Here is a 12,012-nt window from a genome sequence, read left to right as displayed (position 1 = left end):
TCAATCGTTGACAAAAGCTGTTAATAAAATAACAAAATGATTCATTTGTAATCTTTAAAAAATTAATTTAATTAATAAATTTTTTTAGACGAATTTAAAAAACTAACTATTTTTAAAGACTAATTTCATTATTAATCCTTATTTTGTATTGGGGAGGAGTTTAAGTAAATCTCTCACTTGTGATATAAGGAGGTGATTACATTGAACAGCTATATAGACACTTTGTGGGAAGAGAAAATAATCACACCATCCAATTTCTTCCCTCCACAAAATTGGATTGTCTGATTTTCAAAAAAAAAAAAAAAAGACGAAATAATAACAGACACAAACAGCGTTACCTTATAATTGGCGGCAAACAGCAATTATAGCATCACTCATTCTTATCACCAGGCGCGGGGTGGACACTGGCAGACGTCCATTCGAGGTTGGTGTCAAGTCACGCAGCGTAATGACGCCGCCAAGAAACTTCCGTCGTGCGTGTTGTGGATGTCAATTTCGATATTAGGCGTAGCAGCTCTTTCGTACGACGGAAGATTGATTACCACGATTGGAGGTGCAGGTGATGTCTCTCAACAACAAAACTAATTGGAGAAGATGAAGTACAACGCTATTGGGATGGGAGAGGAACGTGAGGTGAGGTTATTTTTTTTTAAGTAATAGTGAGAAATTAAATTAGGTTTAAGTTTGGATAATATTATAAGATGGTTTTTTTGTATTATTGCAATTCACATTGTAATTGAAAGAATTAATTGGTATCCTAGTTGATTCCCTAAACTTTCTTTTTTGAAATTTCATGCCTAATAAATTTGTTTAGTCTACTGAAAATCCATCTTATTATTACTCATGTTTAAGGTTGGAAGTGTGTCAAGTCAGCTCGAACTCGATTTGTTAATAGTTTGATAAGCTGAACTCGTGAGCTAATGAGTTGAGTTTGAACTTAAAATTGAGTTCATAAATTAAATAAGTCGAGGTTGAACTTAGATAAGCTCTGTTCATTAGCTCGTGAGCGGGCTCGATTATATATATATATATATAAGATATGTATTTAATCTATACTTTTAATAATATATATATACATATAAAATAGGCAAAATACATAAATAAACCAAAGCTAGCCCAATATTACGTGATTCACCCAAATAAATCCAAACCATATTTCTATATAAATTGAGTTGGTTAAATTTGATTTATGCAATATAGTAGTAAATCGAATTGGTAATAAGTTTTGAATTACATGGAAATGTCTTTTGCATAAATCGAATTGGCCTGATTCGATTTATGCATGCATGATGTCCATAGTAGTAAATCGAATGAGTATAATTCGATTTATTCATGGTTTGTGACAACTAGTAATTCGAATTAGGTTGCTTTGAATTATAGAATTTGGTTGTCCATGGTAAATCGATTCAGTCCAATTCGATTTATTAGCAAACTGAGTTCTAAGTATAAATCGAATTCGGACTATTAAATTTAATGTGAAATCGACCTATATAAATATTAATTTTTATTATAAAAAAAGAGTACTTAACTTATCAATTTTTATATGTTATTTTTAAGTTAATAAATAAATAAATATTAATTTTTATTATAAAAAAAGTATTAATTTCTAGTTGTGAATAGTAAAAAATTATAACATACTAAAATAGGAAATTAGAAAAAAATATTATATAATATAAAAAATATACTAAAAAAAGTATAAAAAAAGATTATAACAAATTTAAAAGGATAATATTATAATTTAATATCATATTTTTTAGTAATTATCTATAAAGTGATATTAACTAATATTATTCAAACAATATTCATTTATTAAAATTAATTTTAGTATATAATTATCAAACATAAATTAATTTCAACTCCTATTAGTAAATTGAATTAAAAATAATATATAAAAATTTACTCATATTTATTAAATTTTAATAACATATAAAAATTGAACAACTTTTTAAATACTCTTTTTATAATAAAAATTTATATTTTTTATTAAATTAAAATTAACATATAAAATAACATATTTTAGTACTCTTTTTAAGTTCAACGTAACATGACATTTATAATGAGATTTTTTAATAATTTATAGAAAATATTTATAATTATTTTTTTTAATTTATTATTGAATGTACTCTTTATTGTATTCATTATGGGTATTATTAAAGGGCTATGCTACATATCCAAGTATTTTTTTTATCCAAGTTTTATCCAAGTAGGTCTAACACTAACAAAAACCACTCTCATTAAAAGAGCGTCATTACACGCGCTTTATCTTCTCCTCTCCGCGCTTCTTCTTCTTCTTCTTCTCCCATGCGCTTCTTCTTCTTCTTCTTCTTTCAAATACACGCATATGTCATCATCTTCTTCTTTCAAATTCACGTATACCTCCTTCTCCTCCTCCTCCTCCTCAGATTCTTCTCTTGCTTCTCCCCCTCCTCTTCCTCATCCTCCTCCTCCTTCTTCTTCTTCGTTATTGTCATCACCAACAACACCAATATTTTGCTAAATTGAATTGAATGGACGCATGTGTTCTGAATCTGAATTGAATTGAATTGATAATCTCTAAATTGTAGACAGAGGTATTTCGAATTTGATTTTATATAATGGATTATGTTTCGTTTATTCAGTACTATACAATTGTTTCACCATGAGTACGTGTTCGGTTCATTATGCATAAAGCTATTTGAATTTGATTTTATATAATGGATTATGTTTCGTTCATTCAGTACTATACAATTGTTTCACTATGAGTATGTGTTCGGTTCATTATGTAGAAAGCTATTTGAATTTGATTTTATATAATGGATTATGTTTCGTTCATTCAATACTATACAATTATTTCACCATGAGTACGTGTTCGGTTCATTATGCAAAAAGCTGTTCGAATTTGAATTTATATAATGGATAATGTTCCATTCATTTAGTACTATACAATTGTTTTACTATAATAACATATTCAGTTCATTTCTGTTCTGCACAATTTAACACTCTTCCTCCTCACCTTCTAGTGCTTCTTCACCAGGGAGAGAAGGAAGAAAAGACAAAAAAATACAGCAGTAACTACAACAAAAGAATGACGACAAAGAGAAAACATGTGAAGAAGAATGAACGCGAAAAAGAAGAAGGAGAATGAGGAGGAGAAATGCGAAGAAGAAGAAGAAGAAGACGCTCTGTGCGTAAACAAGCGCGAGAAGAAGAAGAAGAAGCGCAGGGAGAAGAGAAGAAGAAGAGAAGAAGTGTGAGGAAAGAAGAAAGCGGGAAAAGCGCGTGACCTAAAATTGTTTGGATGAACTTGGATGTGGAGAATATCTCATTATTAAATGTAATCTTTATTGTACTCTTTATATACGTTTGCACCATAGTAAATCGAATTAACTTACATCTATTTATATATCTTGGTAAATACATGGTAAATCGAATTGGATTGTGTCAATTTATTGCTTACATTACGTGCATTGGTAAATCGAATTAACCTATCCTCACTAAACATTGTGTTCTACTATCATAAGAAATTCACCTTCAAGTAATATTTATATAAGATGGTTTCACACTAAATCGAATTACTCAAATTTGATTTATATATATAACTCAATCCATTGTAAATCGGTATACATTGATTCGATTGACCATAGCCACCGTTTTGAATAAATCGAATTATGCTTATTCGATTTACTATGAGCATTCAATATTTAATCCCTCAATTTCATGTCTAATTCGATTTACATACAACATATTGTATCTTGGTAAATCGAATCAGTGCTTCAATTTACTTCATTCGACGTGCACTCCCTAACTAAATCGAATTGGACCAATTCGAACCACCAAAACTCATAGTAAATCGACTCAGTCTCGTTCGATTTACTATTCATGATAAATCGAATTACACTAATTCAATTTATATATATTTGTGCATTTACATTACGTTTTTTGTTTTGGAAGATATACGTAAATTTGAGATCTATTTGATTTATTAATGTGAATTGTCCTATAAAATAGTAATATATAATTTTACATAAATATTAATGTTCTTAATTTTTAAAATTTTATAGTTATTTTTATATATAATTTTGATATAAAACTTAAATAAAAAATTTATATTTGATAAATAAATAATATATAAAATTAATTTTTTAAATATTTTATATATATATATATAAATTATAATTTATTAATATAAAATTATAAATTATATTTTTGTTATTTAAATCAGTTTGCAAATTTGAATCTACTCGTAAATTTTAGATGAATTAAGATTGAGCTTAATAAGCTGGATTATTAATAAGTTCACGAGTGAGCCAAAGTCAATTTTGTAAACCGTCTAGTTCAAACTCAGCTGGACTCCATTCCATCCCTACCACACGTCCCTACCACACGTTATGTCGCTCTTTCTCACTTCAATTATCGTCTACAAAAGACAAGGCTACAACGGTACAACCTCTCTCCTACGTACATTCCAGAAGAAGTGATTTATTATTTTATTTAGCTTTAAATCAATGAATAACATTATGGAGAAGGTTAGATAAACAATAATTATTTTAAACAACATAAATAACTACCAATTAGATAAGAATATACTATATTTTAATTTAATATTATTAATTAAATTTAAGATTAATTTATTTTTTTAATTTTATTAATTCACATTGTTCACACCTTATTCAAAAATATTGTTGGTTATCTATACTTTTTCTAAAATTATTGATATAGGATCTTTATTGAATGCTCCATTTTACATATTTCCCTCTTCTTTGTGACCCAATCAAACTAAAGTCCCACCCAAGCAATGGCTTCTAACACCGGCAAGAAAGTTGTGGAAGAGGTTTCCGGCTTCTTACGGGTGTACGACGACGGCACAGTAGACCGTACATGGACTGGGCCGCCACAGGCCCAGATTCTTATGAATCCAGTCCCACCACATCAAGAATTCATCAACGGCGTTGCCACCAAAGACCTCATCATAAACCCAGAAACTGGCTTAAAGGCGCGCATATACCTTCCTGAAACAACAACAGAACAACCGACAAATAAGCTTCCCCTCCTTCTCCATTTTCATGGCGGGGGATACTGTATAACCCAACCCGACTGGTTCATGTACTATCACTTCTATACCAACCTCGTGCGCAAGGCACGTGCTCCGTGCGTGTCAGTGTACTTGCCCTTAGCTCCAGAGCACAAGCTTCCGGCGGCAAGCGACGCAGCACTTGCGTCACTCATGTGGATCCGTTCTTTGGCTCTAGCCGAGTCGTGTGAGCCATGGCTCACGACGGATATTCTTGATTTCAAGCGAGTTTTTCTTATTGGCGACAGTGCCGGTGGAAACATTGTTCATGACGTGGCAGCTCGAGCAGGGTGTACGGACATCGAGCCAGTGAGGTTGGTCGGTGGGTTGATCTTGTGCCCTGGCTTTCTACGCTCAGGGCCTATTAAGTCTTACATGGAAAGCGAAGAGTCAACGATGTTGACTAGAGATATGGTCGACAAGCTGATGGATTTGGCGGTGCCGGAGCCAAGTGCAACCACCAAGGATCACCCGATTATAAGCCCGATGGGTCCCCAAGCACCGCTGCTGGCGGGGCTGAGGCTGCCGGCGATGTTTGTTGCCGTTGGCGAGAAGGATTTGATGCGTGACACGCAGTTGGAGTATTGTGAGGCCATGAAAGATGCGGGGAAAGAGGTGGAGGTTGTGGTGTTTGATTCGATGCCGCATTGCTTCTATGTGGATAAGATTGGCATGGAGTTGGATGCGAGAGTGGCTGCGGAGACTGAAAGGCTAATTGAAAGGGTTGTTGACTTCATTAGGAGTCATTAATTTGTTCCGTCATTTTCAAAAGTTCGTTTGCTGATAGGAATTCCAGCCACGTGCAAAAGGTGGTAGTTTTCTTATCAAGATCAAATGCTAATAATATTTATCATATGAAAACGCTGTTTGATGCAATGTATTTCTATCTTGAGAATTTGATATATGCACATTGGTGTTGTTGCATTGGCTACTACTTTTTGAAGTTTCTATATTTTTTAAGCTTATGCAGTTTGATCCTTTAAAAGGGTTTATGAGAACTTGAGAAGTTAATCTTTTATTCATTTTAGCTAATATGAGTTAATTTTTTTTAAAAAATTATTTTAAATTTTAATTTTAGATTTTAAATTTTACATTTTCAAAAAAGTACAAACATTAAAATAATTTTATAACAAATTAAAAGATGGACTAACATTTATTAAAATTAATATTACTTGTTACTAACAATAATTAAACATTTATTTATATAAATTAAAACACCGTATACTACACTATAACACAACAATATAAAAAAAAAAAAGTGTCAACTACAGTAATAAAAAATATTATTTGAGTAAGACATAACTTACATATCTAGAAATTCCAAAAATTCACGCATTGAATCACCAATCAGTGTATCAAAGTTCAGACCGAAACAAATTTTCTCTCTTACGAATTGTCAGAGCATCAATGAATTATGAAACAATTCCATTACGTAATTAAAAGGGGACTAATCAATTTTTGTCAATTTTTATTGGGCCGACACTATAAGAGATGTCTTGAATACCGTCAGTTTTAGCGTCACATACATTAGCGTCGATTTATTAACGGTTTTTATGTGGAATTCGTCAAGTCAAATTATTACTGGCAAATTTCCGTTTTTGACGATAAGTTGCTTGTAATAATTGGAGGAAAAACGAGAAAAATAAGCGCGAAATGTAGCGTGAGATTTATTGGCAGATTTGTCCACCGGTAAACTCCTTTAGTGGAATGCTGCATTTTGGTGACCCACAATGCGTTACTGTCGGATTTATCCGCTGATAAATTTGACGGAAACGAGCCCTAAAATTCGAAGCGCGAACTCTCTCTAATTTCATTTCGAAATCTCCTCTCTCTCTCTCTCTAACCTCCCTTCTCCCACTCCCTCTCTAACCCTCTTCTCTCCCTGCCGCTCCGTACGTCAGCCCCGTTGCCGCTGGCGCCTCCTGTCGCCGCCTCCTCTCCTTGCATTATCCCTTCTCCGCAACGACAAATTTGCTCAAGTCGCGCCTCTGCTTCGTGAAGAATCTGCACCGCTTCTGCTCTGCAACGAGGAATCTGCTACGCTGCCGGCCACCTCCTCCATTGCAAGTAAGTTGGCCGTTTCTACCATTAGACTTTTTGAAATTAATGTTTGTATTTTACTGTGACATTATAAGAAAAAACGTTGAGTACCGTTAGAGTTACCATCGTTAGATAGCGGCGAGATTTTTGTCGGATTTACCATCAGATTAGGTAATAAATTTGTAACTTTAAAATATTACCGTCGAAACACAAATTTCGACGGTAATATTTGGAGGAAAAAAAAATAATTTTTAGCGCGCTTAGTACCGTCAGATTTAGGGTCGGAATAATCTGACGGTTTACTGTTGTTTAGTGAAGCGCTGTGTTTTGGACACGCAAAGACATTACCGTCGGATAGATCCGACGATAAAATTGGGGCTAAATTCAAACGCGAAGACGTTCTCCTTCACATGTTCGATGCCATTCTCTCTCTTCTCTCTCTCCTCGCTGCTCTCTCCCTCTCTCTCCTCGTTTGGTTACTCCTCCGACGGTAACAGTCACTGTAACCGCTTCCGAAACTTCCCACCGACGTCTCCACTGTGCCTGGAGTACCCACTATTACCACTGCAGCACGTGCTCGTCGAATCTGCTACTGTCCCCATTGCATCTTCCACCATGGTTGCTGTTTAAATCGTCGTTACCGCCGCCTCTGTCACTACGAGCCACCACTTCTATCATTTGATTGGTTTGTTGGTATAGTTATTATATTTTTTCATATTATTTTGTGAGTTTAACATTTTGTTAGAGTTGTTAAATCTTGTTAGTTTGGTTAAATTGAGAGTTAGGTTTTAATTAATTAGATTAATGAGTTTTACCTATTCTTTTAAATTAGTTTTCCTTGTGAGTTTAATATTTTGTTAGAGTTGTTGCTAAATCGGTGATTAAATTTGCTTAATGAAGTATGTTATTAGGAGTTGTTGTGTTACTTTAATGTAAGTAAAAAACTAAATTTGTGATGCCTCTTGTTAGTTTCGTTGAATTAAGAATTAGGTTTTAATTAATTAGAGTAATGAGTTTTACCTATTCTTTTAAGTTAGTTTTTGGATTAGTTTCAGCTTGTGAATTTAATAAGTAATCTTTTTTATTAGGAGGGTGCTATTTTTTTGAGCTCAATTAGAGTTTCCTTTTTTTGTTGTCTGTGTAGTAATATTCCAGGTTGGTTTTCTATATCTGAATATAATGAATTGTTAAATTTTTTTTTTTTACTTTTCTTAGGATAGAATTTTAGGACGGAAGTGGGAGAAGGTCGCGTAATGGCGCCTTTTTGAAACCCTTGTTTGCTGAAAATTGTGGAGTTATAAGGGGTTGCGCTTTAAAAGGGTTAGGATTTGATGTTTTATTGAATACTTGTATGTTAATGATTTATGCCTGCAACTGTTTTCTATATGAAAAATGTATTTATTTCATGGATGTCGCTGAATTAAGCAGAAGTTTTGCCAAATCATCGTTTAAATTGTTTAAAATGTGTTTGGTTTGACGACCCAACTCCTTCGAAAATGGTGATTGATACCAGTAAGCCGATCTCCCTTCGGTCTGCTGTTATGGATGATGACATTATTAACCTTGGACTAGATGCCGACGCACTTCCAGCAGAGGACGGCGATCTTCAAGAAGAAGACAGGGTCGATGGCGACGAAGAAGAGGAAGACAAGTTCGATGATAATCAGAAAACTACATCAGAAGAAGAGGATGGTGAACCAGAGGAAGAAGATGATGAATCTGATTAGGTTTAATGTAAACATAGTTTTGTGATATGTATTTCTTCAAGAAACTTTGCGTATTTGTAATATATATTTCAGTGAATGTAAACATAGTTATGTGAATGTAATATAGTTAGCATTGTTTCAGATATTTCAGTTACCATCATTCGGTATTTATAATTTAAATTTTTTGTACTTCGCATCAAGTTTGAAGCACGATTTCAATTGTTAATTATTAGGGTACACTATAAATGGACGGAAAAAGTTTAAATTTAAAAAAATACTACCGTTAGAATATTCTGACGGTACCATTATTTTTTAAAAATAGTTTAAATAACATTTCCGTCGGTATAAGCATTGGATAAATCCGCCGGTAATATGGCAAAAAAATCGTACGAAGTGGTGCCAAATGTTACCATCAGATTATTCCAACGGTAACATCGACGAAAGATCCGTTTTCCTTTTATTATACTCCATCGGAAATTTCGACGGTAATTACCATCGAACGCAATAAATCCGACGGTAAATATTTACCAGCAAAGTTTATACCGGCTGATATTTTTTATGGTAAATCCGACGGTTCTCAACATTTTTCTTGTAGTGTGAAATTGATTTTAATATATGTTTTAATTTCAAATCGATGAAATTTCTCTCTGAAATTGAAATTTAGAGTTTAAATTATGTTATTGTGAAATTGGGTTTAGGGTTTGAAATTGATTACTATGAAATTGGGTTTAGGATTTGGATTTTGTTACTTTATTAGCTTTCTTGTACCCTAACTTTCATTCATTGTGTTGATGATTGAAATGGTTTTGTATAATTAGTACTTACTTTGTTCTTATTATTGTTGATAACTTTGTTTCTACAATCTAGTTAAAATTTAGCACTACTTTCATATAAATTTGGTTATCATATGCTAATTTAAGATTTAGAATTAAATTAATTTAGGATTTAAGATTTTATTATATGTTAATTTAGGATTTAAGATTTGGTTATTATATGCTAATTTAGGATTTAGGATTAAGAAAATTTAGGATTTAGTTATATGTTAATTTTGGATTTAAAATTTGGTTATCATATGCTAATTTAGTGTCTTAGAAGAATAGAATGTTAATTAGAGTGGAGACTTTAAATTTAGCATGGTTGAATTTAGGCCATTAAAGATAAATCTCCTTGTTAAAATCTAAATAATTAGTAATTAACCTTTTCTCTGCGACTATATCAAATATTATTGCAAAATTTCTCTCTTGACTATATTGAAAACTGCATAATCATTAACCAACCATTATCAACGGATGCTTTGTCAAAAAACTTGTAAGCAATTATAATTGTTTCATAATAGTAATACCTTATTTTAAAGGAAAATGAAAGCCAAAAGATAAAACTAAGAAATTTTACATTATTTGAATCATATCTAATCCAAGCTAGTAGCTCTAAAAATAACTAAAAGGAAGAACTTTCAATTCTAGAGTAAAGGCATCACTCAACGTTTCCAAAATCTAAATTGAAGCAATTAAACCAAAACAACTAAGACAAATTTAAAGTTTTGTAAAATTGTTGTGCGCATTACATCCAATTCAGAGGAGAAGGATTTAAGCCCATCTAATAAAGATGGTTGTGAAGGTCAAACTTTTGCTGTGCTATATAAAAAACATTCATTTAAAGAAAAGAAATATCTGTTTAATTAGAAAGAAACATCCAAAAAATTATATGTAATATGTATGTACTATAAGTCACAACAGCATAGTGATTAATATATATAAGTCACAACTCATAATCACAGATAAAATTAATATTTATCTGCTATTGCAAAACAAGAAAATACCTCATAGATACAAAATTTAAATAGGCACATATCTAATTAAAGGAGGAGAATACGAGATTATGAATTGGAGGGTTGTTTTACTATTTTTTGGAGAATAGGGGGTCAAGGACCCCAAAGAAATAAACAAAACAAACAAAAAACAGTAATACTAATTACATCATCTTAATCTAAGGGAGCCAAAACTATCAAAGGACAAAGCTTGAATGATGCCTGAGGGGGCCAACTCGAAAGTATGGAGGCCAAAAGGTAAAGTATGACCTTTCTTTGTTAGGATGTCAACAACAGACTTAGCTTCTCGGAGAGTATGGTTCCAATGCACCAGATGGATACGGTTTACCATATTGTGAACGTCTTCAAGGAGAGCAGCACACGGATGGTGGGGAGGTGAGCCATCTTTGATGAAATTTATGGCCATCAAGGAGTTTGATTCAATGACGATATCCCTAAAGTTCTCTGATATAACAATTTGCAACGCTTTGATAATGGCCCATAATTTAGCATGCATTATGGAGCAGCTTCCTAAGTTACATGAGAAGGCCTTTATGAACTTACCTAAATGATGACGAATGACACCGCCACACGAGGCATTATTTATATGTGAGAAAAAGGACCCATCAACATTGATCTTGATAACACCTTCTGACAGAAGATACCACCTAATAAGATGATTATTGTTGATGTGTGACTTCCTTGGGATAAGGTTGCATTTCATCACTTTATTAATGACCGAACTCCTAACTTTTATAGATTCTACCATAAGCATGGGGTTGGAGGTAGATCCTTCAAAAACCAGCTTATTGCAGAAGAACCAAAGGGATGAGACCGCCACACCAAAGGTGCACGACCAGACGTTACGGAGAGACAAGTTTCTAATGATCCATTCAACTCTTTCAAGGGAGTAGAAGTCATTAGCAGGGCATTGAGGCTGCAGGATACACCAAATTGCTTTAGCAAAGGGACAATCTCGGAGCACATGAATTGATGTCTCATCACTATGGTTGCACCGAGGGCAAGCTGAACAATTTGCCAAGTGTCTTCTCTTTCTTTTCACATTTGTGAGAATTGCATCGTGAACTAGGAGCCACATGAATGACCTAATATGTTCAGGACCCCTCCAGTGCCAAATGAGGTTGAAACTTCTGCTTTACATTCCTGAATCTGCTTGGAGATATTAGTAGGCAGTTTTCAGTGAAAAAAGCCCATCTAAAGTGGGGGCCCAAGCAATCTGATCACTTTGCTTTTATGGGGAAAGAGGGGATAGAGCTATAATTTTCTAGGTCATCTCTTTCAGGAAGTCATTCTTGGAGTTTAGCCATGTCCTAACCATCTGAAACAGTTAAAAAATCTGTGAAAAACAATCCTATTTCTAAAATCCTACTTACCTGATGAGTTTATTA

At 33.1% G+C, this 12,012-nt stretch overlaps 2 protein-coding genes across 2 annotated transcripts; one reads left to right on the top strand and one right to left on the bottom strand.

The window, feature by feature from the left end:
- Nucleotides 1-4,686: 4,686 nt before the first annotated feature.
- On the top strand, nt 4,687-5,974 carry LOC107605298 (strigolactones hydrolase CXE15). The gene has a single exon (XM_016307136.3). The coding sequence runs from the start codon at nt 4,775-4,777 to the stop codon at nt 5,798-5,800; it is 1,026 nt and encodes a 341-aa protein (XP_016162622.1). The 5' UTR covers nt 4,687-4,774; the 3' UTR covers nt 5,801-5,974.
- Nucleotides 5,975-10,772: 4,798 nt separating this feature from the next.
- On the bottom strand, nt 10,773-11,327 carry LOC148562963 (uncharacterized). The gene has a single exon (XM_088491095.1). The coding sequence runs from the start codon at nt 11,325-11,327 to the stop codon at nt 10,773-10,775; it is 555 nt and encodes a 184-aa protein (XP_088347221.1).
- Nucleotides 11,328-12,012: the final 685 nt, after the last annotated feature.

Source organism: Arachis ipaensis, chromosome B6 (assembly GCF_059453495.1).
Source record: "Arachis ipaensis isolate K30076 ecotype BB chromosome B6, ASM5945349v1, whole genome shotgun sequence".
In the NCBI taxonomy this organism is placed as follows: domain Eukaryota; kingdom Viridiplantae; phylum Streptophyta; class Magnoliopsida; order Fabales; family Fabaceae; genus Arachis; species Arachis ipaensis.
Note: the sequence above shows the minus strand (reverse complement) of the source record. Positions and strands in the feature narration are given on the sequence as shown.

Excerpts from the sequence above, each read along its gene's own strand:
- LOC107605298 (XM_016307136.3), top strand. The coding sequence starts at position 4,775 with ATGGCTTCTAACACCGGCAAGAAAGTTGTGGAAGAGGTTTCCGGCTTC.
- LOC148562963 (XM_088491095.1), bottom strand. The coding sequence starts at position 11,327 with ATGAAATGCAACCTTATCCCAAGGAAGTCACACATCAACAATAATCAT.